Consider the following 27,884-nt stretch of genomic DNA (forward strand, 5'->3'; position numbering starts at 1 on the left):
ATGACCTAAGCTGAAAACAAGAGTCGGATGCTCAATGGACTGAGCCACCAGGGCCCACCCAAGGTAACGCATGAGAAGTTATCTGGTGTCAGAGCTGGGACTTGGGCACAGGTCTGGGACTCCCAAAACCGTATCCTCCACCATGTACAAAGTCACATGCTAGAAGTCACGGGAAAGAGGTGGATGGTGGCAGAAGGAGAGGTAAGGAACAACTCTACAAGTTAGAGTGGTCAGTGCCATCAGTGGAATACAAATACATTGCTACAGCTTGTAAGGACAAAGCGTTTCTTCTCATTGGGGACCACTGCTGAAAGTTTTTCAAGAAAAACAATGACTGAAAGTCAGGTCTTCAAGGATAAGCAGAATCTGTATATTCAGAATAAGGAGGGCTTTCCAGAGGCACAGTGAAAGGGAAAGGAAAGTGTGGCTGGTTGAGAAAAGGCCAGCACAGGGAGTAAGAGATGCGGGAAGAATGGAATTGTAGCCTCACAGAGGCTAGAGCCACAAGGCCTTGGAGATCATCTGTAAGGACACAGAGACTTAGAGCAATCCGCTGAAGGAGGTACCAAGCAAGAAAGGGCAGGGTCCTGATTTTACCCTGGCCTCTGGTCACCAGGACCAGTGTTCCTTGCATACAATAAACTTTATAAACCTCCTGAAACTAAGGGTTCATTTCCTTGGACTAATATTTGCTGTGGAGTATGGGATCAATAACCAATGGGAAGATGAGAGATCAACATCAGATCAGAAGGCTACTGCAGTGGCTTGGCAAGGTGACAAATGAAGCCCAAAGAAGGTGGAGTCAGAGGAACAAAGAGGTGGGACTGGAGAAGTAAATATTGCAAAGGTTGCACCATTAGCGCTGGTACCTGATCAAATACGGGAGGCAACACAGAAGAAGGGACTAGACATAGGTTTTCAGCTCCTGAGAGAAAGCAGCTTCAGTGGTGTGAGAAGGGCAGAAGGGCAGGAGTGGTAAGAAGTTGGTGAGGAGCCAGAGAGAGCAGGTAGACTTCCAAGAAGTTGTGCGCCATTGCAGAGCATCTGCACCCATGCTTCTGCTGTTTGTGAAATATCTATCTCATATATATATATATATATATATACACACATATATATATATATACACACACATATATATATATATACACACACACACACACACACACACACACATATATATATATATATATATATATACACACACACACATATATATATATATATGCAAAATATATATATTTTGGGAAAACACACAAGTGATGTCACTCGTGGCCTGGAGGGTAGGGGTAAAATAGGTGGTTCGTAGGCAAGGGTCAGCTGTCTCTCCTTTTTATATTACACTTTTAGATTATGAACCATGGGCACATAATATTGAATAGCAAACTAATTCGAAAAAGTCTTTCAAGTTGTGTAGTAAATGTTAGGAAAGAAATAGGGCAATAACAGAAGGGAGTGGCAAGTTCTCCTTAAAGCACCTTCAGAAGATGAAACTGAAAATGTGAGGGGGAGGGGTTAGGTGGAACAAGGCCCGGAGTGGGAGGAGAGAGGCCCAGGGCCCAGAGGAAGCTCTTGCAACAACGGAGGAGAAAGGGCCTTCTGTGGTGGCGGGTGGAAAATGGTGAGGAGGCGGCGAGGAAAATGGAGAGGGCGCTGCCAGGATTCCATCTCGGCCGAAAGCAGGCGTTGATGTAGTGATATTTACACTCGTCGGACATGCAAAATGCTATGCAGAATGCTCGTGGGCCTGAAAAGAACGAGTTCTCAGACCTTACTGGTGTAAATGGGAATTGTTCCGGCGTCGGGGGCTGAATATTCCAGGCAGCCACGTTTATGGTGGTAAACACAGTAAACAAAGAAAAGGACATGAACAACATAATTATTAGATGAGCTGAGGCGCCTTCACGCCGTGCATCAATATTCAGCCATTAGTAGGGTAAACCCGGACAGGACTTCGGGTTTCCAAGGTGTGCTAGAAAAGCAAGATGCCAGTGTAGTATGCTATGCGATGCCATCTTAGAAAACAAAAGGAAACACCGAGAGAGCGAGAGAGCGAGAGAGCGAGAGAGAGAGAGAGAGAGAGAGAGAGAGAGAGTGTGTGTGTGTGCGCGCGCGCCCCCGTAGTTTTACGTGAACATGGGGGTAAATACTCTGGCCAAAATTGGGATGGCGGAAGCAGAAGGAGAAGGAGAGAGGGGGAAAATCCTTAACACTTGCAGAGTAAAACGAGCAAGTACAAAATAAAAAACAAAAAAGCTACGTAGGGCGCCAGGGTCGCAGGTAAAGACCGTGAGGCAGGGCTGATCCCGGCGCAGGCCAAGCGGCACCGGACCAGGGGCACCTCCGGCTTCTCCGCCGGTGGCTATACTTCCAGGTCCGAGGATGTCCGCTCGGCGCGCGTACCTCGGTGCGAGATTCCCCCGAGCTCTTTGTTAACGGAGGGTGGGGAGAAAGCGGGGCAGGCGCCTAGTGCACGGGCAGCGGCAGCTTGGGGGGTGGGGCGGGGACGGCCCAACGAGTTGCTTGCCTCGCTTCCCTTCCCCCACCGCCCGGCCGCAGCCCCTGCCGGCCGCCCAGGTCTCTTCCCGCCTCACGCCCGGCGCTCCCCGGCCCGGGCCGCTCCGCACGCCTCGCCGCCTGCTGGGCTGCTGATGCCCTCCATCCACACAAAGACGCGTGCGCCCGGGCGGGGAGCGCAGGGGCTGGCACGCACCACCCGCGGGCCTTCTGTCTGCACCCCCTCTCCCGGCCGCCGCCGGCGCACTCCCACGGCCCCCACTCCCTCGTCTCTCGCCTGAGCCGCCATTTGCTCCTCGCCTCCCCGACTCAGCTACGGGTAATCTCAGATCTACTTTCCGTCTCTTCGTAGGTATCTCATGGAATTTAAATCCTACAGTATTTATACTTTGTTATCAGGTTTATTTTGCTTAGCATGTTTACAGGGTTCGTCCATGTTGTAATATGTGACCATTTTTTTTTTTACATTGTACATAAAATGTACATAACAAAATTTATCATTGCAACCAAATTTAAGTGTACAGTTCAGTAGCACTAAGTACATTCACATGGTTGTGCAACCATGGCCACTATCGATCTCCAGAATGTTCCCAACATCCAACTGAAACTGTGTACCCATTAAACAATAATCCCCCCAACCCCTGGCAACCACCATTCTACTTTCTATTAATTTGGGGACATTCACCTTTGTATTTGCCAAGGGACAAAGCCACGCACTGGAGACTATCCAGATGCGGATAACAAGTTAGTAAAGCCTGGTTGTATGAAAAAGAGTGGCGGGAACTGAGAACGTTCAAGAAAGAGGTCCTGGGACGCCTAGGTGGTTCAATCGGTCAGTTAAGCATTGGACTCAATCTCTGCTCAGGTCATGATCTCACTGTTAGTTCCAGCCTCACACTGGGCTCTGCACTGACAGTGTGGAGCCTGCTTGGGACTCTCTCTCCCCTGCTTTCTGCCCCTCCCCTGCTCTCTCTAAATAAATGAATAACTTAAAAAAGAAAGTGAGGTCCTGGGATTATTTTAGTTCATGTAAACAAAACAAAACTAGAGGTTTTAGTTTAACAAATAGAAAGGCCAATACTATGATAACTGGTAAAGACTCAAGGGACCATGAAGACTGCCTTCACCCTCCTAAAGAACAACAGTATAGGAAAGTGGAACTGTCCTGTGGTTCATATTTAAAATTTTCTAGTAGCAGGCATCTGGGTGGCTCAGTCAGTTGAGTGTCCAACTTAAGCTCACAGTTCATGAGTTAGAGCCCCATATCAGGCTCACTGCTATCAGCATGGAGCCCACTTGAGATCCTGTTTCCGCCTCTCTCTGCCCCTCCCTCGCGCTCACTCTCAAAAATAAAAAAATAGTAATAAAAAAATAAAATATTCTGGTAGCCACATTAAAAAAATAAAAAGAGGGGCACATTGGTGTCTCAGTTGGTTGAGTGTGGGACTCTTGATTTTGGCTCACATCATGATCTCAGGGTCATGGGATCAAGCCCCACTGAGCATGGAGCCTGCTTGGGTTTCTGTCTCTCCCTCTGCCCCTCTTCCCCACTGGCCCAATTGCTCTAAAATAAAAAATAAATTAGTTAATTAAAAATAAAAAGAAACACTAAAATTCTTAACTTAGCACAATGTATCCAATATATTATTGTTTCAACATATAATCAACTTTAATAAGATATCTCCCATTCTTTTTTACCATACTTGGTCTTTTTTTTTTTTTTTAATGTTTATTTATTATTTTTGAGAGAGAGAGCAGGGGAGGGGCAGAGAGAGAGGAAGACACAGAATCCAAAGCAGGCTCCAGACTTTGTGCTGTCAGCAGAGCCCAATGTGGGGCTCAAACTCACAAACCATGAGATCATGACCTGAGTGGAAGTCGGATGCTTAACTGACTGAGCCACCCAGATGCCCTTCATACTTGGTCTTTCAAATCAGGTTAGCCACATTTCAAGTGCTCAACAGCCATTTATGGCTACTATATTGGACAGTGCAGGGTTGGAACCTGGGACATAGGTGTCAGACAGGTTTAGGATCAAGATCCATATTCCATTCCTTACTAGGCTGTGTGATTGGACAAATTACTTACCCTCTCTTATCTGTTTCTTCACTTACAAGGTGGAACTGACAAAGCCCCCCTCTGTAGGCTAATTGTGAGGACTAATGGTATGTGAAACATTTAGTACATGCTCACTAAGTGTTGATAATTATTAGTGGTAAATAAGGTGATTATTAATTTGAAATAATGAGATTTCAGTATTACTGTTAGTATGACCTCATTCACTTCCATTAGATGTTATGGCTTGGAGACATTCCAGGGGGACAAAGTTAAAAGACAATGGACAAGGGGCGCCTGGGTGGCTCAGTCGGTTGGGCGACCGACTTCGGCTCAGGTCATGATCTTGCGGTCCGTGAGTTCAAGCCCCACGTCGGGCTCTGTGCTGACAGCTCAGAGCCTGGAGCCTGTTTCAGATTCTGTGTCTTCCTCTCTCTCTGACCTTCCCCCATTCATGCTCTGTCTCTCTCTGTCTCTAAAGTGAATGAATGTTAAAAAAAAATTAAAAAAAAAAAAAAGACAATGGACAAATTGGGAAAACCTATTTGCAACACATATAACAAACATTATTTTTAATATGTAGGAAGTGCTTGCAAATAAATAAGAAAATGGGGAATATGAATGGGAAATTCAAAAAAGGAGACAAACATCTAAAGTGATTTTTTTGGGGGGGGCGCCTGGGTGGCTCAGTCAGTTGGGCGACCGACTCCAGCTCAGGTTATGATCTCGCAGTCAGTGAGTTCGAGCCCCATGTTGGGCTCTGTGCTGACAGCTCAGAGCCTGGAGCCTGCTTTGGATTCTGGGTCTCCCTCTCTCTCTGCTCCTCCCCCACCCACACTGTGTTTCTCTCTGTCTCTCAAAAATTAATAAATGTTAAAATTTTTTTTAAAAAAATAAAGTGATTTTTTTTTTAACAAAGACCCATTTGATGTAAGTTCAATTCTCCTAGGAACTGAATAAAAATAAACACATGAGACCATTGTTGAGTAATAAATTGCCAACGACCATAATTTTGCAGCACCTAATATTGAAGAAAGTGTGAAGAGATCAAATTTCTTTTCAAATCAAGATTTTCTGAAGTTTTGATAGTCAGATCTGATTCCAGATTATCAGGATAAACAAGCTGAGTTCTTGCTTCAAAGGGTGGGGGGTGGGGTACTACCCAGACAGCCTATTCTGCCCACCTTTTTCCTATTCCAAATGAAGCTGGACAGCCAACACATACCTAGCAAGTTTGAGTTTTCTGCCTTATCACATGTGCAGTCACTTCACATTTGCTTTGCTAATAGTCCTTCAAAACTAGTGTTGACATTTCTCAAGGCTTGAAATAGTCCCAACATTGTTCCAAATTTGGGCAGGGCTAACTTACATTCTTACTTAAGCCATAATACCCCCAGAATATTCTTAGACTTCTGGCTAACTCCTTTGGGAATGCCTTATCTGCCAGCAGGGTCAGCTACGTAATTTGTGGGGCTCAGTGTGAAATCAAAGTGTGGGGCCTCTTTTTTCATAAAAGGGAAAAGGCTGTTTACGTTCTGCAGTTGCTGTCTCAGTCTCTCATGGTGTTTTTTATTTGCTATTTATTGTTGTGCTCTTAGGTATGGGGACACTTGAAGGACAAGTGCAGACCCTCTGAGGTGCCAGGTGCCACTGCCCTGCCCTGAGACAGCATCCATATCCCAGTCTGGGAAAACTTGACCCAGTGGGCTTGGGGGGTGGGGACTAATCAGACTCGTCTAAGTCTTTCGTCTTCTGTTCCCTGCATTGTGCTGTACAGTGGTGCCTTGAGACAAAAGATGCCTCACAGTACAGGCCATCTCAAAGGGAGGGAGGGTTAGAGGGTAAGAGGAAACTGAGAGTAAAAAACACATTGGTTAGGAGATCAAAATACTAACGGCTGCACCTACATCAGTGTCTGAGAGCTGGGTTAATGAGTCAGCCCCCGGAGAACTGATCCACTCTTTGTGTGTTAATAAATCAGGTCTTGAGCCAGGCAAGGCTGAGGGCCAGACTAAGCTCTGAGGTGAGTTGACACCAGGGGGATCTTTGTGGGTGGCCAGCCAGTCTTACCACAGTGACCCCATTCTGTCTCCCTGCATGTACTTCTAGAAAGTTCCTCGAACTGTTCAGGGGCTCGAATGGGAGAGAGGATGTGGTTAGTTATAGGCTAGAGGTGGGGTCTCACCCTTTTTCCCTCCCTTCCTTTAAACTCTTACTACATCACAAATCGCCTCTCTTCAGGGGTACTTCCAGGCCTCTGCCTTAGAGGGTAAGCCTACAGCCTTCTGAACATTTGGAAAAGGATACTTACATATGAAGCCAGTGCTAAGAATGCCTTCAGTTAAAGTTTAGGGGCCAACCTGCTGCATTCCACGTAAAGCCAGATTCTACACATGGGTTTCCCCTTCCTCCCCCACTCACTGGAAATCCAGCATTAAAAGAAACCAACACAGGTCCCGCACTTTAGTCAGACAAAGGATGAGAAATGGTTCTTTCCTGACTCAGAGGGAAGGGCTCAGCACCCAAACACTGGTAACTACATGAGCCAAAAGAGGAGGGCTGGAGTGGGGCAGGAAAGCACCAGGCTGGCTCATCTGGTGTCCTCTCCAACAACAGCCACCTCAGTGTCTTTAGCCAAGACAACTTTCCCACTCTTATCACTTAGGAAAGTTAAAGGGTTTTAGAAATGGGATAAAGAACCCCCTCCCCCCAAAAAAAGAAAGGAAAAAGAAATGGGATAAAGACCAAATATATACTTCTTATTATAAATCACAACTGCAAGGGCGCCTGGGTGTCTTAGTTGATTAAGTGTCTGGCTCTTGATTACAGCTCAGGTCATGATCTCATGGTTGGTGGGACCAAACCCCACGTGGGGCTCCATGCTGATAGTGAGGAGCCTGCTTTGGATTCTGTCTCTCCCTCTCTCTCTACCCCTCCCCTGCTTGTGCACACACTCTCTCAAAATAAATAAATAAACATTAAATATAAAAAATATACATAAATAAGTCACAATGGTAAAGATGTCAATTTTTCCCTGTGGTAAACTGAAAAATGGTCCCCCCAAAAGATATCCATGTCTCCATCTGTGGGATGTGTAAATGTTACCTTATTTGGAAAAAAGGTCCTTGCAGAAGTGATTAAATTAAGGATTTTTAAATGAGGGAACTATCCTGGATTATCTGAGTGAGCCTAAATGCCATCAAAGGCACACTTATAACAGAGAGGCAGAGGATCTGACACTCAGAGAAGAGGGGATAATGTGACTATGGAAACCGGAGCAATGCAAAGAGATCAAAAGTTAGCAGTTTTGAGTGGTAAAACCATACATAGGTAATTTATATTTTTCTTTTTAATTACCTGGTCTTTTTAAAACAAACATGCACTGATTCTAAAAAGATGTACTTAAATGTATATGATTGCTCTCTGTTTCAATAGGAGCAACCAAAATGTCTTCTTTTTCAAGAACATGTTTTAGTATGCCTAGTTGCAAGGTACATTGTTTTCACCGAGCACCTACTATCTCTTAAGTTCATTGTATATTATATTATTCAATCTTTCACAGCGATGTTATGGGACAGGTAATAAAAATATAAAATAATTCCCATTTTACAGATGAGGCAATGAAGCCCAAAGTCAATCATCTATTAACATCAGGACTAGGATTTGAAAGCACATTGGTCTTTTTTTTTTTTTTTTTTTTAATTTTTTAAATGTTTATTTGAGAGAGAGAGAGAGAGAGAGAGAGAGAGAGGGATCCCAAGCAGGCTCCTCACTGTAAGCATGGAGCCCCATGTAGGGCTCGATCCCACCAACAATGAGATCATAACCTGAGCTGATATCAAGAGGTGGACACTTAACCAACTGAGCCACCCAGGAGCCCCAGAAAGCACATCTGTCTTTAAGGTCCATGCCCTAATTTGTAATTTTGAAATAACCTAAATGTCCCTCAGTGGGAACCAATTAAATTACAGCATATCCATACACTGTAAAACTCTATAGCCATAAAAATAAAAATGACAATGCTCTCTCCATATTGATAAGGACATGTTTCGAAAATACAGTGTTAAGTGGGCAGAAAAAACCAACAAAGTGCAGAAGGTGTGTATAACATGGTACCATTAAAGTTAAAATGCAATAAAGAGTATATTTTTGTTTCAGCTTGTATATACATGAAAACAACATTAGAAGGATAAACAAAAACCTAAATACAGGGTTATCTATATGGGGTGGGGGAAATGGGCAGATGGGGCATAGGAACATGACAGATACTCTTCACTCTATACCTTTATATATATATATTTTTAGTTTTGAGTCATGGAGTCAAATTACCTATTCAAAAGTAAACATATAAACCTTTTAAAAGCAAAATATAATCAAACATAGCTCTTTTGTTTTTCTACTCTTTTCTACTCTTCCACACACCTCAGACATCCGTGGAGGGCAGTGTGCATCCCCTTTTCAATGAGACTCCTCTAGTGGTGCTGACAACAGCATCAGCACACAGACCAGGAGAGACTGCCTTGCTAGCAAGCAGTGCCAGACCAACCACACTCTTTCCTTATCCCTGACTTAGAAAAATAAAACCAATAGGCAAATACACTAGTCAGCATTTCTGAAGCCAGCTGTTAACCAATCCTCTTCTTGCCCTTTACTTTCTTTTCTTCCTTTTTCCAGAAAAACCTGGAAAGCTCTGCAGAACTTTGCAAAATGCTTTAGTAGTGCTGGCTGCCTTGTTGTTTTCCTTCTTTCCTTTGGCCTGTGTCATCCTTGCAGGCAAGGACCGCAGTCTGACTTCCTGCCAGCTCACCCTGCTGGGTTCATCTCAGTGCCTTAAAAAAAAAAACAAAACAAAAAAACCCCTGCATTTTCCTAAACCTACAAACCTCAAATTAGAGGTCATTTTGTACAACTCTCCACCCAGAGTAGAACATTCCAGTTGTAAAATTTAGCAGAGTAAATATATTTGGTTTTAAAACACAATCGCTTGATTTCACTTTGTCTAACCAATCAAGTCGAGTGACAGCTCTCATAAAATATCTGCTCTTGCTAAGGATCCCACAGGGCAGGTCTATTTGTGTGTGAAGTCTAACAGTGCAGAGAGCCCCAGTAAATTTCCATTTAGTAATTCAGTGACTGTTAATCGACACCTAATGTGTATCCATGGCTGTCTGAGGCCCTGTGCTGGGGATAGAAACAAACATGAGACTCAGTTCTTGCCACCGATCTCTAATAACCCTGTTAGGACACCATCAGCTCATAGATGTGTTGGGACTCACTAGTTTTGTTCTTTAAAGCCATTTGCAAGGTATCAACTATATCACTGAGTTATGGACATTTTCGTGGTTAGCTGTTGTCAGAAATATGATTTATATGAACAGTTTTCTCCTTTTTTAGGGTATTGGGGAAATACCTTTTCTATTGCAAAGATCACAACCAGAGGTTGAACTCTAGGTAATGTAATCCATATAAGACTCACTAACCTTTTCAGGGTGTTAATTTAGTCATAACAGTGTCATAGCTTTCAGTTTCCAGCTTTCATTAGCTGGAATTCTTTCGCTAATGTGCAGGAAATTTGAGATGTATGTATGCCAGATGTGTTCAATGAAAGGTTCTGCTTAAATCAGATGTGAGTCTAAAAGCAAGCCATTCCCAGCGATGCTAAGCTTGGCAGGGATTCAGGTGTCTAGAACCATACCACATACATCCCCTGAGCGTGCTGGGCCAGAACACTACCATCCAGCGTTGCTAAATTCACTAGGGCTCAGAGCAGAAGGCCCCATGGAGACTGCATACCCACTCCTTATTACACATGTACAGCATCACCAGGAGTGACACCACGAGATTCATTCTGTATTGGGTTATTCTCAGAGGAAAACCCCAACCAGGTTGAGGATAATGAGCACCATACACTGTAAAAAGCATCAAGAAGCTATGTGGCTTCCACATATCCACACAGAACACATCAGCAGGAAGAAGGAGCATTATATTACCAGGTTTCCTGTCAGGACATCCTGGCTCAAAACACAGTTTTGTCACTGAAAAACAAGATAACCGGCAGATGTGAAACTGCAAGATTGTATCCTTGAGGCTCTCAGAAATCTGTCAGCTTAAAAGGAGAGCTCAGGGGTGCCTGAGTGGCTCAGTCAGTTGGGTGACTGACTTCAGCTCAGGTCATGATCTCACAGCTCATGAATTTGAGCCCTGCATCAGGCTCTGTGCTGACAGCTCAGAGCCTGGAGACTGCTTCAGATTTTGTGTCTCCCTCTCTTTCTGCCCCTCCCCTGCTTATTCTCTCTCTCAAAAATAAACAAAAAGAAAAAAAAAAAAAGGAGAGCTCAAAAGCAGGTATGAAGATCACTCATTCCAATTACTGAGAGGTAGTTTGTTTTTATTTCCAGGCAAGAGGAGCATGGGAATATGGAGACATGAACTGATTCAAGGAATCTGGCCTGGGGAAGGCCTCATGCACAGATTCTGAGCAGACAGGGTCTTGTCTTAAAGAGCCTTGGACCAAATTTACTACCAGCCTTATCCCGACCCCATTTCCCCAGCTTCAAAGAGAATATAGGTGACCACAGACTCCGAAGTCTTGCAGGTTGGTGCAGACTTTTGAGAACCTGTTGTACATCTCTCACCCTTGTTCCAATGGGTACTATTTGTTAACACTAGAACTCATATTGTCCCACATTTGATCTTTCCTTCCTCAACCACAAACTTCTACTTCCTTCTACTATTGTCTTCAGAATGCCAATATTTTGTGTCCCAGTTTCATCTTGGGCACCAAGGAGTAGGATGAACTTTATAGTTCTGAAATTCTAGGTTCAGAAAATAGTGCTGTGGAGCACAAGGTGGGTGGGTTTCACTGTCACTCATGCCTGCACCTGTGAACAGGGAACCTCCTGAGGAAACACATATGGTCTCATCATATTCCACAGCCACCCAGCCACATCTCTCAAGGCCTGACTTCCTTTCCTCCCCACGTCCCACCCTCTGGGCAGAAGTAGCTGAGAAGGTGCTTCTCCAGCTCTTTCCTCTTTCCTGCTTAGCTCTATTATAGTTCACTAGGCCAACACTTTTCTTAGAACCAAAGTGTTTCTATTTAGGGGTCTGGGGAGCAATTCCATTTCCCTCTATCATCTCACCTGGATTTTCTGGCTTTCAGAAGAAAATACTCCACTCAGAGATCTTGACTTATTTCTTCCCAAGCAGTGAGTCATATTCACAGACAAACCTTATCTCCTGGGCCACAACCTGGTTGGCTCCCAACTCACAGAATATGATCAAAGACTGTGTGTCTTTGTATCTATATTAACTTGCACATAATTCATTTAAACTTTGGAGAAAAACGCCTCATCATATCCTCCTACCTCCCCACCACTTGTTTTAATTTTCTCCACAGCTCATCCGACATACTATAACCATCCTTCCTCCCTCCCTCCCTCCTTCCCTTTCTTCTTTCCTTCCTTCCTTTCATACTCTTTTTCTCTCTCTCCTCATTGGCCTATAAACTTTTTGAAGGTAGGGCTTTTGTTTGTTTTGTTCATTTCTGTATCCATAGGACCCAGCTCAATGCCTGGCACAGGGTACTCAATAAATGTTGAATAAACAAACTGTTGAATGAATAGTTGCTTATCCTTACTTTTCTCTGGGTCCTACCACTCCCTCTCCTGCCACAACAATGTTTTTACCTTGGCTTAACAGCTAAGGGATCATATGACTATATATGTTACATCAGCTCTGGAGGGGAGTGTACTTCTCCACCTCTGACATCTCCATCTGCTGAAACCACATTCACCTGGCAAGTCCTACCAACCTTCTTGTGGCACCATCCTTTAACCTCCCACAATAATCTTACCATGGTGATCTAGAGCACTCCAAGCCTGCATCGCTCAACTACAGTTTAACACTTTCTGCCTTGTGCTGAGAATATAATTTTCCTGGATGCAATTTTCCTGATGCAACAGGGAAGTCAACAATAAGACAAGGGTAGTCTTTCCTTGGCGAAGCTAGCTTCCCGCCCCTGCTCTCTCGTCTCCTACCCCTTTTCCACAGGTCCCCCTAGGCAGTACTTAATTGCTGAATTAAAAGAAGAACCCAGATCTGGGCCTTACACTTTCAGGCTGGCCAACTGCAAGGGAACCCATCTCTCAAACACTTATTAACTAAGTTCACACAGAGGCCAAGGCACATATAAACCAAATGCCAATCAATGTATGGATTCAAATGAAGAATAACAGACATTCTGAGGCTCTGGAATGGTTGAATTGACTTGACTGGCTGATCTTTTCCTCATGGCCTAAAGACTGCTTGGTAAATATGGAACTTAGAATAAAAGTAACTGGGGCTCAGTCGGTTGAGTGTCCAACTCCTGGTTTTGACTCAGGTTATCATCTCACGGTTTGTGAGTTCAAGCTCTGTGCTGACGGTGCAAATACTGCTGGGGATCCTCTCTCTCTCTCCCTCTCTCTCTCTGCCCCTCCCCTGCTTCTGCTCTCTCTCAAAAATAAATGGGGGAAAAAATTAACTTAAAAAAAAAAAAAAGTAACCTGAAGTCACATCTCTCCTTTAGGGCAGGGCCCTTCTTCCCTGCTGTAAGAGCAGTCTGACCAAGGAAATCATGGAGCTCAAGTCCCCTTAGTCAAGACCTACCCTTCTTTAGGCAGTGCTGGTGCTTCCAAGGATGGCCAAAACCCTTGTGTTCAGGTCTCCAAAACACTTTATAACACAATTGATCAGACTTAACCAAAATTATGACCATTTTCCAGCCCTTCCTTCCTGAGATTGCTCTCAGTCATCTGATCAATGTTCTGGGTGTCCTCAAACTTTCAGGCAATACACTTGAAATTTCATGGTTTACTTTCCTGGATAGTTAATCACCCATCACATGTAATTTTACTGGTCTGAAGGGAAACTCATTTCCTGTCACTTAGGTGTGCATGCTGTATTAGACAAAACAAAAGACATTTGTCCAATTAGACTATAAGCACCTAAGGGTCCATACCTTGTAGGTTTTAATAAATATGCCATGAGTCAGGACAGCAAGGATTGCTTTGCCAGCAAAGAGAAAGAAAAAAATGAAAACAAAAACAAATGCCTATTCAAAGTGACCCTGAATCAAGTAGGCTCATCTGTTCTCTTGATTGGAAACTACCTGCCTTGCTCAAAACCATGGAGTATTTACTTACAAAGTTCTGGGTTTTAAGGAATTACTCCAAAATACCTGAGTCCTTATTAGCTTGCCTCATCTTGGCAATTTTTTTAACTATTGTGCTAGCCAAGTTCAAGAATTAAAAGAATGAAAATGGAGAGGGGACTTCTGCCTTTGTTGCCTTTCTCTTGTCTCTTGCAGTTCCACGTACAACTCAGCAGTGAGTATGAGCCGCCACTCTCACAACATAATATAGAGAACACAGCCGTCCCCGAGGTACATTGGATCCAACTTACTCAGACACCACATTTCTGCCTTTTGCCTTGCTGACTGGCAAATGAGCAATGGTTTGTAGAAGCAGCAGGTGCAAGGAGAGGTGGCTCCTGCCAGGTGCTAAAAAAAGACTCAACTCTGATACACAGGAGTCCTTCCATTAACACATCCATGACTGAGGCAAAGTGGGGGGAAGTTACCCCTTCTCTGTCTTTTGGAGTCACAAATGCTGCCCTTTGTCATTTAACCTGGTTTTGCTTTGATACAAATGGCAGGAGTGGCCAAGAGAGTGGGGGTATGGAGGTGAAGCCCACACTGTAACATGCCTTCACTCATACCCTCTAGGATGGTCCTGGGCATCACACATCCTAGAGAAAGGCTGCCCAGGTACTACCTGTTTCTTGCCACTGCCACAGAACCAAACTTTAGTATGGAATCCCAAACACATGACTCTACCATATCCTTGCTGTGAGTTATGTCACTTAACCTGGTGAACCACAGTTTCCTCTTCTATGTAAAGGGATGATAATTCCACCTAGCTCATAGGACCGGTTGTGGAAATCAAATGAGATGGTAACTTGTGTGAAAAACCTAATACATGGGAATGCAAGCGGGTGCAGCCATTCTGGAAAACAGTATGGAGGTTCCTCAAAAAACTAAAAATAGAATTACCCTAAGACCCAGCAATTGCACTACTAGGTATTTATCCACAGGATACAGGTGTGCTGTTTCGAAGAGACAGATGCACCCCCATGTTTATAGCAGCACTATCAACAATAGCCAAAGTATGGAAAGAGCCCGAATGTCCATCGATGGTTGAATGGATAAAGAAGATGTGGTATATATATACAATGGAGTATTACTCGGCAATCAAAAAGAATGAAATCTTGCCATTTGCAACTATGTGGATGGAACTGGAGGGTATTATGCTAAGTGAAATTAGAGAAAGACAAAAATCATATGACTTCACTCATATGAGGACTTTAAGAGAGAAAACAGAGGAACATAAGGGAAGGGAAACAAAAATAGAAAAACAGGGAGGGGGGCAAAACAGAAGAGACTCATAAATACGGAGAACAAACTGAGGGTTACTGGATGGGTTGTGGGAGGGGGGGGGGCGCTAAATGGGTTAGGGCCACTAAGGAATCTACTCCTGAAATCATTGTTGCACTATATGCTAATTTGGATGTAAATTTTAAAAAAGAAAAAGAAAAACCTAATACAGTTTGTGACACATGCTAAATAGCACTTCAGGATACATTAGTTTTCCTCCTTCAAGAAGATAGTCTTGCACTGTTTACTCAGACCAGCCTCCTACATAAGCTACTGGAAGCTAGCTTGTCCCCAGGGATCAGGCCATCCCAGGAAAAATGACTTGGCCACAGCAACGTAATACGAGACGAAAGATTCTGACAAGGCACAGCAACAGGAGAGAGACAACTGAAGGGTACCTGGCAGTGTGTGCCCTAGACAGGGTTCCCAGCAGGAAATCCTGTGGTGCCTCAGTTAAGTAGTTTCACAAGGGCTGGGGCCCAGAGAAAAACTCCAGTAACCACCCGTCCCTAAACTTTCATTAGGCCCCATGTTCAACTCATCAGGTCGTGGATGAACCCCTTGCCCCCTTTTCTTTCAAAGCCACTGGGCAGGCTGTGGAGTTCACATTAAGAAAAGGGAAGCGCTTCTCTTAAAAACCAGTACACGGAACTACACTAAGCCTTCTAAGGGCTACCGAGGGATTAATGGCCCTGCAAACTGGTTCTAAGGACCCAATGGCAAAAGGTGGATTTTAAGTTTCATATTTTGACTGACCACCTACCCTGTGTTAGGGACAGACTAATGCATCTCTTAAGTGGATGGTACAATCCGTATTTTACAAAGGAAGAAACCGACACTCGGAGAACTGAATGACTCGCCCAAGGCCAAGACTAAGCGGCGGGTCGGGATTCAAAGCCAAGTCTCCTTCCAGAGCCCACATTCCTCCTCTCTCCCGGCGCAGGCAGGAACGGCAAGAGTGGGGGCGGACCAATACTGGGAGGCCGGGGAGGAAGAAAGCCTGAGCCACGGCGGGGAGGGGCCTGGGCGCGGCGACTCCTTCCCCGAAGAGCCGCGCGGTCGCAGCTGGTGTGCGGCCCGGGCCCACGTGCCCCGAGTCCTCTCCGCTGCCCTGAGGGCGCGCCGGCCGCAGCGCAGGCTTGGACCCGCCCCCACGAGGGTGCCAGGAAGTCGGTGCTCGGCTTAAAGTTGGACCCAGAGGCGCCCGGGGCACGTCTGAGGGCGACCTGGGCGAAATAACGACCTCGAAAGGGCCTCGCGCAGGGACGAGTGCCCCTCCCCATCCAACCCGCCTCGTCAGCACCTTTCCAGCAGTTCGGCCACACTGTGGGTCACGAGGTGGGCGTGGCCCAGTCAGCCTGCGCGCGGCGCCACCCGCCCTCCCCTCTCCTGGCGCGCCACGTCCCCGGCCCCGCCCCCGCGAGCCACGCGGGGAACCCCAATGTCGTCACCACCCTCCTGCACTCGCCTTCCCGCGCTCTCCAGAAAAGACGCGAAAGTGGTGACGTGTCCCGGGCTCCAGTGAGGCTGCGCAGAAGGCGTCGGCAACAGAACGTCCTGCGGCGCCGCCTGGTGGAAGAAAGAGCTGCCCAACCGGCCGGAAGGAGCGGCGAGGGCGGGAGGGGTACGTGACTTACGTCACCTCGCTGAGGAGGGGGAAAGGGGGCGGACGCCACGTGACCGGCCCCCGCCCGCGGCGCCAAGGCGTCTTTCTTTTTCTTTTCCACCTTTCTGTGGAGTAACCTTTATGTCCTTTGTTTTAAGGGTAGGACTTTTCCTTTTTGGAACTTACCGAAGTAATACTGTTCATCGGAGAAATTTTGAAAAAAAAAAGGGAAAAAGATAACGAAGAAAATGAATGCCAGCACTACACACACCCTTTCATATTGATTTGTAGCTTTTCTGTTAACATTAAACAAAACATTCCAGTCTCAAGGCCAAGTTAGAAAAACACGACTGAAAAGGAAGGGAGAGCAAACAATAGGCAAAAAGGTAATAGATGGTATTTAACGAGGATTTCACACACAGTACCTTATTTAGTACACACATCATCCAGGTGAGGTCACCGGACCATAGGGTTGAATAACTTGCCCAAGGTTGCATAGTTAATAAGATGGTGGCAGAGTCAGGGTTTGAACCCAGGGTTTAAAATCTGAACCTTAAGGTGGTGTGAAGAGGACAGTTGAAAAAGTGCTGGAGAGAAGGGAGGAAAACCGCAGGGAATGTCGTGGTGGTTACAGATAACACTTTTTACTTCTGAAATTGTGGAGTTGGAACCAGTTGGTAGGAGGAAGGCCAGTGCCTCCAAGGGTTGGAGCAACTTCGTGGGAGCATACCATAAAGCATCTCAACCTAACACACTGCCTTGAAATGCTTAGGTGCATGCTAGCTATTGCTCTAGCAGCTGCTGCTGATTGCTTTGTGTCACCGACCTCCAGCCCTGCCCTCCCATTAGTGGCAGTGAGAGGTGGGAGTCACAGTACCAAGTCAGGCATTAGGTCTTGCTATGGAGAGTGCATTCTGGAGTCCAGCTGCATTTGTGCAGTCCAGTACATGCTGCATCCAGTTTGAGGACATAAATGCAGAATCTTGGACCCCACCCTAGAACCTCTGAATCAGAATATGCTAGATTGTAACTAGATCCCTGGGTGATGCCTATGCATAGAGCACTATGGTAAAACATGGTATCCTATTCCCTTGGCGAGGCTGGTGTGATGGTACAAAGATGTGAAGGGAGCTTGCAGAGCTGGATGGTGGGAAGGCATGCAGACAAGGAGCAAGGTCTGTAAGGCAGTTTTTAAAAAAGCATCCAGGGGTGTCTGGCTTGCTTAGTCAGTGGAACAGATGACTCTTGATCTCAGGGTTGTGAGTTCGAACACCAAGTTGGGTATAGAGATTACTTAAAAAAAGAAAAAAAAACTTAAAAAAAGCATTCAATAAGGAGTATCAGAAAATATCACAAAATAGGAAGAAAACTAGGAAGCCAGAATCTGGGAGATGAAAAGAGAAATAAGCCAAGGGGGTGAGAAGGTTCATCTTGGGAAAATTCACAAAAAAAAAAAAAAAAAGACCCAGGAATTTTTCTCTGTGGCTAACTTTTCTGTGTTGTATGTGATGAGTACTTGAGAGGGTTCAGGTCATTCAAAGGGCTGGAGGAGGGCAGCCCCTGCCCATTCTCTCACCTTTAGCAGACACAGTGGGATTTCCCTTGGTTATTCTAATAGAGAGCAGGTTTTGGGCTCTGACCTGGGAGAACCAGATACTGACAGAATAGTGCCTCTTAGATGATGTACACAGGCTGCATTCTGTAGGTGGCCAGAGCTAGATGAGTAGGAGGCCAGAGTGTTATGGTGTGTGTGCATATATATGCATGTACACATGGGTTGGAAGGAAGGGTGGGTTACTGGCAGAAAGGACATAATAGGAATCAGTGAAAGGGTGAACTTATGTGACTGGGACCGATGACATCTGGTACCATGAAAGAACTAGGTGGCAGGCCTACAGACCCTCACTTATGCGGGTGGTTCTTAGAGTCAGATTTTCAGGAGGTCTCTGAGTGGCTTATCGTTCTTCTAAGCCAGCGAGCTGTTGAGATGACAGTAGTTCTGGTAGAAGCAGGGACATGATAGGTTAGAACCAAAGTGATCTGGGTGGAGTGGCAGCAAGTTGTTCTCATTATGCCCACAACATTAGGGGCCCAGCCATTTTGTCTGGAGGGGTTAAGGTGGCATCCCTCTCGTACCTATTAATATTGTCTAAGGATCGTCAGTCCGTGCACTAAACAGGTGACTACGTGGACATGGAGGTTTTTGAGCTGTTCACTCCGAAATACAAATGGTGGCTGCAATGTTGAAAGGCATTAGCTTTTCTCCCAGAGATGGGAGATTCCTATGACTAATGGAGGTATGCAATGGATAGCAGGTGGGAGCATGGAGAGGTGGGGAGGCAGATGTGTGCAGAGTTTGAAGAGCCTTTTTCTGCTGGGAGTATCTGGGATCACCCTGGGGTGGTAGTGTGGGCTGAGTCTGAAATGAGGTCAATGCTAGTGGTGTCCCAGAGGTCTGGATGTTGAGAGTGGGTACAGTACTCTTACTGGTACTTGTAGGCCCATGCTTGACCTGTTAGAGAGAGTGTCAAATTAGAATTATTGGTCAATGTAACTCTGAACCCCATTCCAGATTTTGATGGACTGTGAAGGTGGGTTGGGGTGGTCCAGGGTAAAGATCTTAACACTTGAGTACTGTTCCTCTTTGGGTGGATCATTTGTCCCAGCCATGTGTTTTATGGCCTTTGTGGGTATTCTCATCCGTGGCTATAGTCAAGTACTACTAGATCCAGGCATTTGCCTGTTACTCACAGGTCTGTCTTGGTCAAAAAGCTGTAACCAATGTCCTTAAAGTACTCAGGTTGCAGGATTTCCTGAATGCACCAACCACTGTGTTTCCTTGGGTGGTCTTCCTTTCCAGCAGGCTCTGCTTTACCTAATTTCTCTTCTCCATATCTATAGAAACCCTTTCTCCTTTAAAGCCCAGTACAAGTTCTAAGTTCTCTGTGAAACTTTCTGGAGTCTCCCCAAGGAATTCCCCCACTGTCGAAAGCATTTGTGAGCTCTCCACACAAGCTATTCCCTCAATCACACAGGATAGACAACACTTAATTTGCCTACCCTTTCCCCCTTGTAGGGACACAGCTCCCCTTTTACCAAAAATGCCAATCAGAGTCTTCCTTGTGGGTCTTTGCCCTTCGGAGGAGAGAGAGAGTAGAGCAGCCAATCCCGCTCCAGTGTAAAAGTGTAAGTCTTACTTTCAGGTGCCTGAAAAGTCGGAATTCTGGCTAGAGGGTGCTGCTCTGTGCTAAGAGTGAGTGAAGCCCCAGGAGAGACAGTGATGGGTCAGATGGACCTTGGCTCCAGGGTTCCTGAGGCCTAGTTACACCCTAGTGCCACCCAGGATGGATGGCTGTCCAGCCCTATGTTAAAGTCCATGAACCATTCATTCCCATTTTTGCCTGAGCTGGTTAGAGTTGGGTTTTTGTTACCTGCAGTCAAAAGAAAACCAGGAGTCTCCTTTATGTGGGATTTTTCTTATGTTCCCAAGGACAATGGTTTACAAGGAATTTATATCAAAGTAAGATAATAAAGTAGAAACAACATGCCCTTTACACTAAAATGAAACATTTTTAATGCCGTTTCCAGCAAGAAAAACAGGCTGTCTCTTTAACTTAAAAGAAGAGGTGATATCTAAACTCAAACAGTAAGGACTAAATGAGAAAAATGGGAATATAAATGAAAGTGTCTGGCACATAGGAGGCATATAGGAAATGGTCACTCCCTTCTTTTCTCCCTGAAGACAGGCTTCCACTTCTCTGTCCTTCAGTATCACCATTCTGTGATCAATGAGCTCAAAAACAGGAATTGAACCTACCAGCTCTTAAACTTGTTGGAGAATAAAGAAGGAAATAAATATCTAGGGAACAAGTAATTAGAAGCATTAGTTTGAAATGTCAATAATCCCTTGATACCTGGACTTCTTTTTCCTATTTCACTGTTACTTAAATCTCCCCAAAGGCTTATAATTTTATAATCAGGCCAACATGAGATATACTTTGGAAAAACTAGTGACATTGTGCTTTTATTTGAGAACAAAATAAATGGGCATGACTGGAACTCTGTCAGGATGGTCCTTAACATTCTGCCCTAAACAGGGTATTATTAACTTTCCAACACTGTTGGTGTAAGAAGTGCTGCGAACATCTTAGAGAATTAGAAAAAGTTTGAAACAAACTCTAAAGGTGAGTTCTTTAAGAAGGAAAGAGAGCTGGTTTCCTTTTTGTTCCTTTAAAAATTCTAGCCAGAAATATCACCCAATTTATAACGAAGACCATACACAGCAGCACCAAAAGGCCATTTACAAGAAGAGTTTTTCTTCAACAGAATCCACTTGAATGCGATAAGAAATTGCATCTTGGCTAAGAGCAGTTCACTAGGTGACAGAGCCATCTAAGTGCCTAACTAGTATTTAAATTGTCAAGGGTTGGGAATGTGCAAATTTAGCAGCAAAAGACTCTTGTTTTTTCCCTTGTCATGGGAAAGTGATGGTGGTCAGAGGCGCCAGTTCCAAGGGCTGGTCCAGCGGTGGCCGCTGGTCTTGGTATTCCGCCACATGCCCATTCCGGTGGTGACCGTACTCAAACTTGATCCGAAGCTCACCAATCTTGGACTGAGGAAGGATATCTGGAATCCACTCAATGATGAATGGTGTTGGCTCCTTTTGATCTGGGGAAGTGTTGCCTGAAGACCAAAAAAAAAAAAAAAAAAGAACATTGATTAGTACCATTCCAAAATTTGAGGCTGGACAGATGTAACTCTGTTCAGTAATAAAAAAAAAAAAAAAAAAAAGGAGAAAAAAATTAAAACAACAACAACAAAATAGGAGAGAGAAACAGTGGAGAAGAATCAAGGGAAGGGAAAAGTGATTACTGGTGTATCTATCCAAATAAAAATTTCAGGGAACTGTCTGGTACCCTCAAATGAAATAAGACCCAGCCTCCATGGAAATAAAGCCAAAAGAATACTAAGGAGAGCCCAGATTAAGGAGAAAAGATAGCTGGATGAGATTAAAAGGGAGACTAGCAAGAAAAGGTCAAGTTTCTTTTTTTTTTTTTTTTAATTTTTTTTTTTTTAACATTTATTTATTTTTGAGACAGAGACAGAGCATGAACGGGGGAGGGGCAGAGAGAGAGGGAGACACAGAATCGGAAGCAGGCTCCAGGCTCTGAGCCATCAGCCCAGAGCCTGACGCGGGGCTCGAACTCACAGACTGCGAGATCGTGACCTGAGCCGAAGTCGGACGCTCAACCGACCGAGCCACCCAGGAGCCCCAGGAAAAGGTCAAGTTTCAAGGAAACCAGAAACAATTAAAATTACATGGTTCTAAAACATACTACAAACCCATAATAACCAAAGGAGTGTGGTACTGGCATATGTCTAGACGGATTAAATGAACAAAACAGAAAGATCCAAAGTGGACACAAATAGAACAGGAATTTAGCATAATATAAAGGTTGCATTTTCAATTACTAAAATTAGTGATTAGTAATTTCAGTTAGTAAAATACAAGTGTTTCTTATAATAGTGTGCATCAATTAGATAACTATCCGGAAGAAAATAAAAGGTGGCAGAATCATACCTCATACCTTACATCAAAAGAAATTCCAGAGGATCAAAGATTTAAACATGAAAAACTCAGGTTACAGAATGCTTTCAAAAAAATATAAAACACTAGCAGGGTCCAACTCTTGATTTTGGCTCAGGTCATGATCTCACGGCTCACGGTTCATGAGATCTCTCTCTCTGACCTTTCCCCCACTTGCATTCATGCACTCTTTTCTCTCTCAAAATAAATAAACATTTTACTAAAAAAAAAAAAAAACTAGCAGAATTTAAAATAATACAATATACCTTTCAAAACTATGGGGCATCTGGCTAGTTCAGTTGATAGAGCATGTGAATCTTTTTATTTATTTATTTATTTATTTATTTAATGTTTATTTTTGAAGGAGAGAGAGAGAGAGAGACAGCGTGAGTGGGGGAGGGACAGAGAGAAAGAGAGACATGGAGAATCTGAAGCAGGCTCTACGCTCCAAGCTGTCAGCACAGAGGCTGACAACAGAGCTCAAACCCACAAACTGTGAGATCATGACCTGAGCTGAAGTCAGACGCTTAACTGAACCATCCAGGAGCCCCAGAGCATGTGAATCTTGATCTTGGGGTCCTGAGATCCCATGTTGGGCACACTGCTTACTTAAAAAAAAAAAAAAAAAAGAAAAAAAGGGCAAAGAAAATTTGACACTTGCTACAACATGGATGAACCTTGTAGACATTATAGTAAGTAAAATAAGTCAGAGAAAGGAAAAATACTGTATGATTCTACTTACATAAGCTACCTAAAGTAGTCAAATTAATAGAGACAGAAAATAGAATGGTTGTTGCCAGGGACCAAGGGTGAGGTGAGAGTGGGGAGTTACTAATTAATGGTACAGTTTCAGTGGAGGAAGACAAAAAAGTTCTGGAGATGGATGATGGTAATAGTTGCACAACAATGTAAATGTGCTTCATGCCTGAGAACTATACACTTAAAAATGGTTAAAATGGTACACTATTTTATTTAAAAAAATTTTTTAAGTTTATTTATTTATTTTGAGAGACAGAGAGTGAGCAGGGGAGGGGTAGAGAGAGAGAGAGGATCCCAAGCAGACTTGGCACTGTCAGTGCAGAGCCTAATGTGGGACTCGAACACATGAACTATGAGATCACGACCTGAGCCGAAGAGTCGGACACTTAGCCAACTGAGTCACCCAGGCACCCCTAAAATGATAATTTTTATATTATGTATGTTTTATAAAATTTTTAAAAAGTTAAAAAAATATTGTTTAAGAGGCATCTGCGTGGCTCAGTCGGTTAAGCATCCAACTTTGGCTCAGGTCATGATCTCACAGTTTGTGAGTACGAGCCCCACGTTGGGCTCTGTGCTGGACCCTGCTTCAGATTCTGTGTCTCCCTCTTTCTCTGCCCCTCCCCCACTCATGCTCTCTCTCTTCCTCTCTCTCTCTCTCTCAAAAATGAATAAACTTTAAAAAAATTTAAAAAATAATGTTTAAGGTAGATATGGAAAGCTGTCATGATAATATTTTTAAGTTAAAAAAGTATCTGAGGTATGAGCCCATGTTTTGCAAACTCTTTTCATGTGTAGAACAGAGTCTAAAAGGAGATATGCCAAATTCTTTTTTTTTTAATGTTTATTTTTGAAACACACACACACACACACACACACACACACACACACACACACAGAGTGCGAGCGGGGGGAGGGGCAGACAGAGAGGGAGACACAAAATCTGAAGTAGGCTCCAGGCTCTGAGCTGTTAGCACAGAGCCTGTTGCAGGGCTCAAACTCACAAACTGCGAGATCATGACCTGAGCCGAAGTCAGAAGCTTAACTGACTGAGCCACCAGGCACCCCTAAAATCTTAATGGTGATGTCTTCTATGGTGCATGAGCTTATAGGTGGTTCACTTTTCTCCTTTATGGTCTATAATGAAATCTATGATTTCTCTATAATGAATATGTATTACTTCTATTCTATTCTATTCTATTCTATTCTATTTATTTTTAGAGATTTTATTTTTATGTAATCTCTATACCCAACATGGAGCTCAAATTTACAACCCCAAGATCAAGAGTCATGTGCTCCACTGACTGAGTCAGCCAGGTGACCCTTATAATTTTATTTTAAAAGCATTGTTTCAAAAGAAACAAAACACTTTATTCCATGATGGCCTTTACAAGATGAATGCATGTGTCTTCTTTGTTTAAGGTCAAGATCCAATGTCTAGGACAGTTCAATGCACACAGCTAATCTTCAAAGGAAAATGCTCTATTGAAAGCACAATTTCACTTACCAACTTTGAGAAAAGTTTTTAGTTCCAAAGGTCGCAGCACAGGTTGCTTTTCTATACGACCATAGGTTTCTGCTATGCTCTCTACTTCCACTTTAGGGCATTTAAACAGCTCATAAGTCCCATCCCGGTTCTGGATAAAACTCCGAGTGATTTCCAAGGGCATCTGGACACGAAGTCAATACCAAGAAAGGTGAGAAAGGAAAAACTTTCAAAGTAGACAAACATTTGGATGACAACAGATCTTTCACTTATTCTTTTTTGTTACACTAAAATTAATGGAAACCTCCTCTTGTATTTTCAAGTAAATGCTATCAAGAAATCTGCCTTTTCTCCTTTACATCATTCATGACTTTCCTTTTTTCTCTATAACTTTAATTTGAACCCCAGCCAAACTATCTATGAACTGAACCTCTAACATCTTCATGGCTATGCAATGGCTACTGGCATAGACTTGCTCTCAAATCAGTTTTGTTCCCTTCCCTCCTGCTCTGCTAGCATGATTCTTCTCCTAAAAGCTCTACTGACAGCATCTACAGCTGGCCTAACACCTTGTATGCTTCACACCATCCTTGGGACTAAGCCAGACAGAACTTGAACTGGTCTTTGCCACTAAACAGCAGGGCATATAGCCTGTTTCTCATCGGCAAAATTCAGTTAATACCAACACATGGTTGTGAGTTTGAATGAGGCGATGCAGGTAAGTAATGCCCAAACAGACCGACACTCCAAGATTATCAATTAGTTCTCTTCCTTTACTTGACAGTGACAGTGCCTCCCTGAACACTTGCTCCAGGCAAGAAGCTATCTCTGTAACATCCAACAATTAAAGAGGTTCCTCAGTGCCTTTAGTGCTAACACAGGGCTTTTCTAGGGTTCACATGTAAGTTTTATAACTACCAAACAACTTATTCTTTTTCTGAAAGTAACAATGCCTTGCAATTAAGCTAATCTTAATGTATCAAACCACACTATGCTGAATTTTCTACAATATTCCATTACTGTAGGAAGGGAAAAGCCTCAAATTTTCAGGATCTGCTTGAAAAAGAAAATGTTTAAAAATGTCTAATATTCCTCTTGTAAAAAAGAATGCCAAATAATTAAAGGTCATTTTTCTAATGAGAACTAAATTGCAGTTTGTGGAGAAGCATTTAATTGTGCTGAGTTCATTGACCTCACAAATAGTATATTATCTCAAATTATTTATATAATTTCTAGCTCCCTGCCGGTTAATGTAGGGCTCACCATAGCTAGTAGGGGTTCATTATCTAATTCACAAGAAAAATGATCTCTGTTTTCTGATCCTAAAGGCAAAGAAAAAGGATATTCCAATTTAAGATACTTTTTCAAACCACAGGGAATACCCATTAAAATCACAGTCAGAACTATACGCCATGAATATTTCTGAATAATCTTTTAGTATGAAAAAAAGGAATTCTCTTCAGTGTCTATAACTCAAGGAATTGGTGCAAACATACTTCCTGCACTTGCTTCTCTTTCTTCCCCTCTTTGCCCTCCTACTATTGTAGAAATACACTCTTACCTCTGGGGTATCTAAGATTTGTTTAACTTGCAGGATATTAGTGATATGCCAGGTATACTTGGAAAAGGTTCCCAGTGGCAAGGCGTCTTTCCGAACAAAAGCTTCAATGTAAGAAGGGAACAAGATTAGACTACCAAAAAAATAACATTCTCTTTCATTGTATTTGTTATCCAGTTTTTAGAAAGTTCAGTGCAGTGCTATCCTTTCCTTATAGAATCTCAGAACTTTTAAAAAAGAAATTCTAGAGGCAAATCTGTAATAGGTTTGGCAGAAATGTGGTAAATCAAATGATATGGATTTCTGCTAACAGATGTCTCTGATGCTTCTTTGAGATGCTACTTATTTTTGCTACCTTAGCAACTGATTTCTTTGTTTGGTATAGCTACATGCACAGGACTCCATTATAAAACAGCACCTTACAACCTCTCACAACTTTAGATATACCAGAGGTCAAATTATAGTTCTTAAAAGAATTACATGGAGTTTAGGCCAGTTAACATGGTTGCCAACCTGTTGCCTTGCCTGAAGGATTATAAAGGGGTTTCACCAAAAGGCCTGCAAAAATAGCTAAAGGATGGGTTGAAAGTAATGTATTAGGAGGCCTAAAGTTTAAGGTGAAAGAATCAACACTGCCTCAGATAGATAAGCTGTGAAGACAAAGATTTTTATAGCCCTAAACAGTGATTCACAGATAGAATTCAACCTCAAAGATAGAATTAAACCTCAGTCCCTATTATAATCATCAAATAACTACTAACTAAAGAAATAGCATTGATGTCCAGCTATAGTTACTCTTGGGCTATTTATCACTGAGCCATCTATTCTTCCTCCTCTCTCCCTCGTTTCCTTACACTACCTAGTTAAGTATCATGAAATTTCTAGTAGAAGATGTAATAGAAAACCAAGAAATAAGCACCAGAATAATGTAATTATAAAGGGTTCCAAGCCTAAGAATTACTCTAAAAATAAAATCTTCCTTCATCAAAATTGGGAACCATGAAAAACAAGTTTTTGTTTTTGGTACAGATTGTAATATGCTTCCAAGAAGCCAGTGCAAATAACAACTGGAACTTACAATGCTTTTGCTGAAATTGGTTCATATCTAGAAAATGTCACACTTCTTAGTGGGCACCCTCATTACACTTCACTGTCCTTTTACCAAGTTTGTGCTTTCTGAATTTTTCCATTAACTCTTACTGGAATAAGTATGGTACCTTTGAGGGGAGTGATCATTATTCCAAGAGCTGACTGGCTAAGGCTTCATGTTCTGAGCATGTGACTAGAAGTCCTAATCCTGAAAATACCACACGGTTTCTCTAAGCATAATTCTCTAAGGTCAAGATATCTATTGTTGTTCCTGAGGAAAAAAATCCCATACCTGTGGTGGAGTTGGGAAGCCGTTTCTTTGCACTTCCTATAGATATTCTTTGTTGCAGAGCATCAAAAAAGGACTGAGGAATGTGGAACACCAGTGGCTCTGGTTTGCCTGTATCAAATAAGAAGAAACTCGTTTAAAGAAGCTCAGTGGGCTTTCTGACACGTAGGGAGAAGTGGAAGAAATGGAATTGGATGGCACTAACAACTAAAAATGCCACTGAGACTGCTTTATACAGAGGCAAAAAGAAGGCTTTGATTGACCTTTATGAGTCAAGCACTGTCACCAGCCCTACTCTTGATCTCTATTATGACAAATACAACAGACCCTTGTCATCTGCCAAAGATAACTTTTCAGTTCCTCAGTTTCCTAAACACCAGCATAGCCCAGACTTTTCCCTTTAAAGAGTATCTGAAATGAGGTGAGTACAATGAGGCTGAGTTGAGAAGGTAAATTTGATTCAA

The 27,884-nt window shown here is 43.3% G+C and overlaps 1 protein-coding gene and 1 long non-coding RNA gene across 4 annotated transcripts in view; one reads left to right on the plus strand and one right to left on the minus strand.

Annotated features, from left to right (window-relative positions):
- The first annotated feature begins 2,145 nt into the window (after positions 1-2,145).
- On the plus strand, positions 2,146-12,194 carry LOC109262408 (uncharacterized). Its single transcript, XR_002077754.2, has 2 exons — positions 2,146-2,865; positions 10,971-12,194. It is a non-coding gene; the product is annotated as an uncharacterized LOC109262408 (long non-coding RNA).
- An 8,008-nt stretch (positions 12,195-20,202) lies between these two features.
- The window catches only part of CUNH2orf42 (chromosome unknown C2orf42 homolog), a 33,230-nt gene continuing 25,548 nt past the window's right edge, over positions 20,203-27,884 (minus strand). For all 3 annotated transcript variants that reach the window (XM_019441003.2, XM_019440993.2, XM_019441018.2), the window contains 4 exons: positions 27,424-27,531; positions 26,046-26,146; positions 24,506-24,668; positions 20,203-21,335 (listed from right to left, as the gene is read on the minus strand). In XM_019441003.2, the coding sequence (XP_019296548.1) occupies positions 21,127-21,335; positions 24,506-24,668; positions 26,046-26,146; positions 27,424-27,531 (581 nt within the window). In that variant the 3' untranslated portion in view covers positions 20,203-21,126. The remainder of the gene's footprint in view (positions 21,336-24,505; positions 24,669-26,045; positions 26,147-27,423; positions 27,532-27,884) is intronic.

This window comes from Panthera pardus, unplaced genomic scaffold, assembly GCF_024362965.1.
Source record: "Panthera pardus isolate Hobbes unplaced genomic scaffold, ASM2436296v1 HiC_scaffold_25, whole genome shotgun sequence".
Taxonomy (NCBI): domain Eukaryota; kingdom Metazoa; phylum Chordata; class Mammalia; order Carnivora; family Felidae; genus Panthera; species Panthera pardus.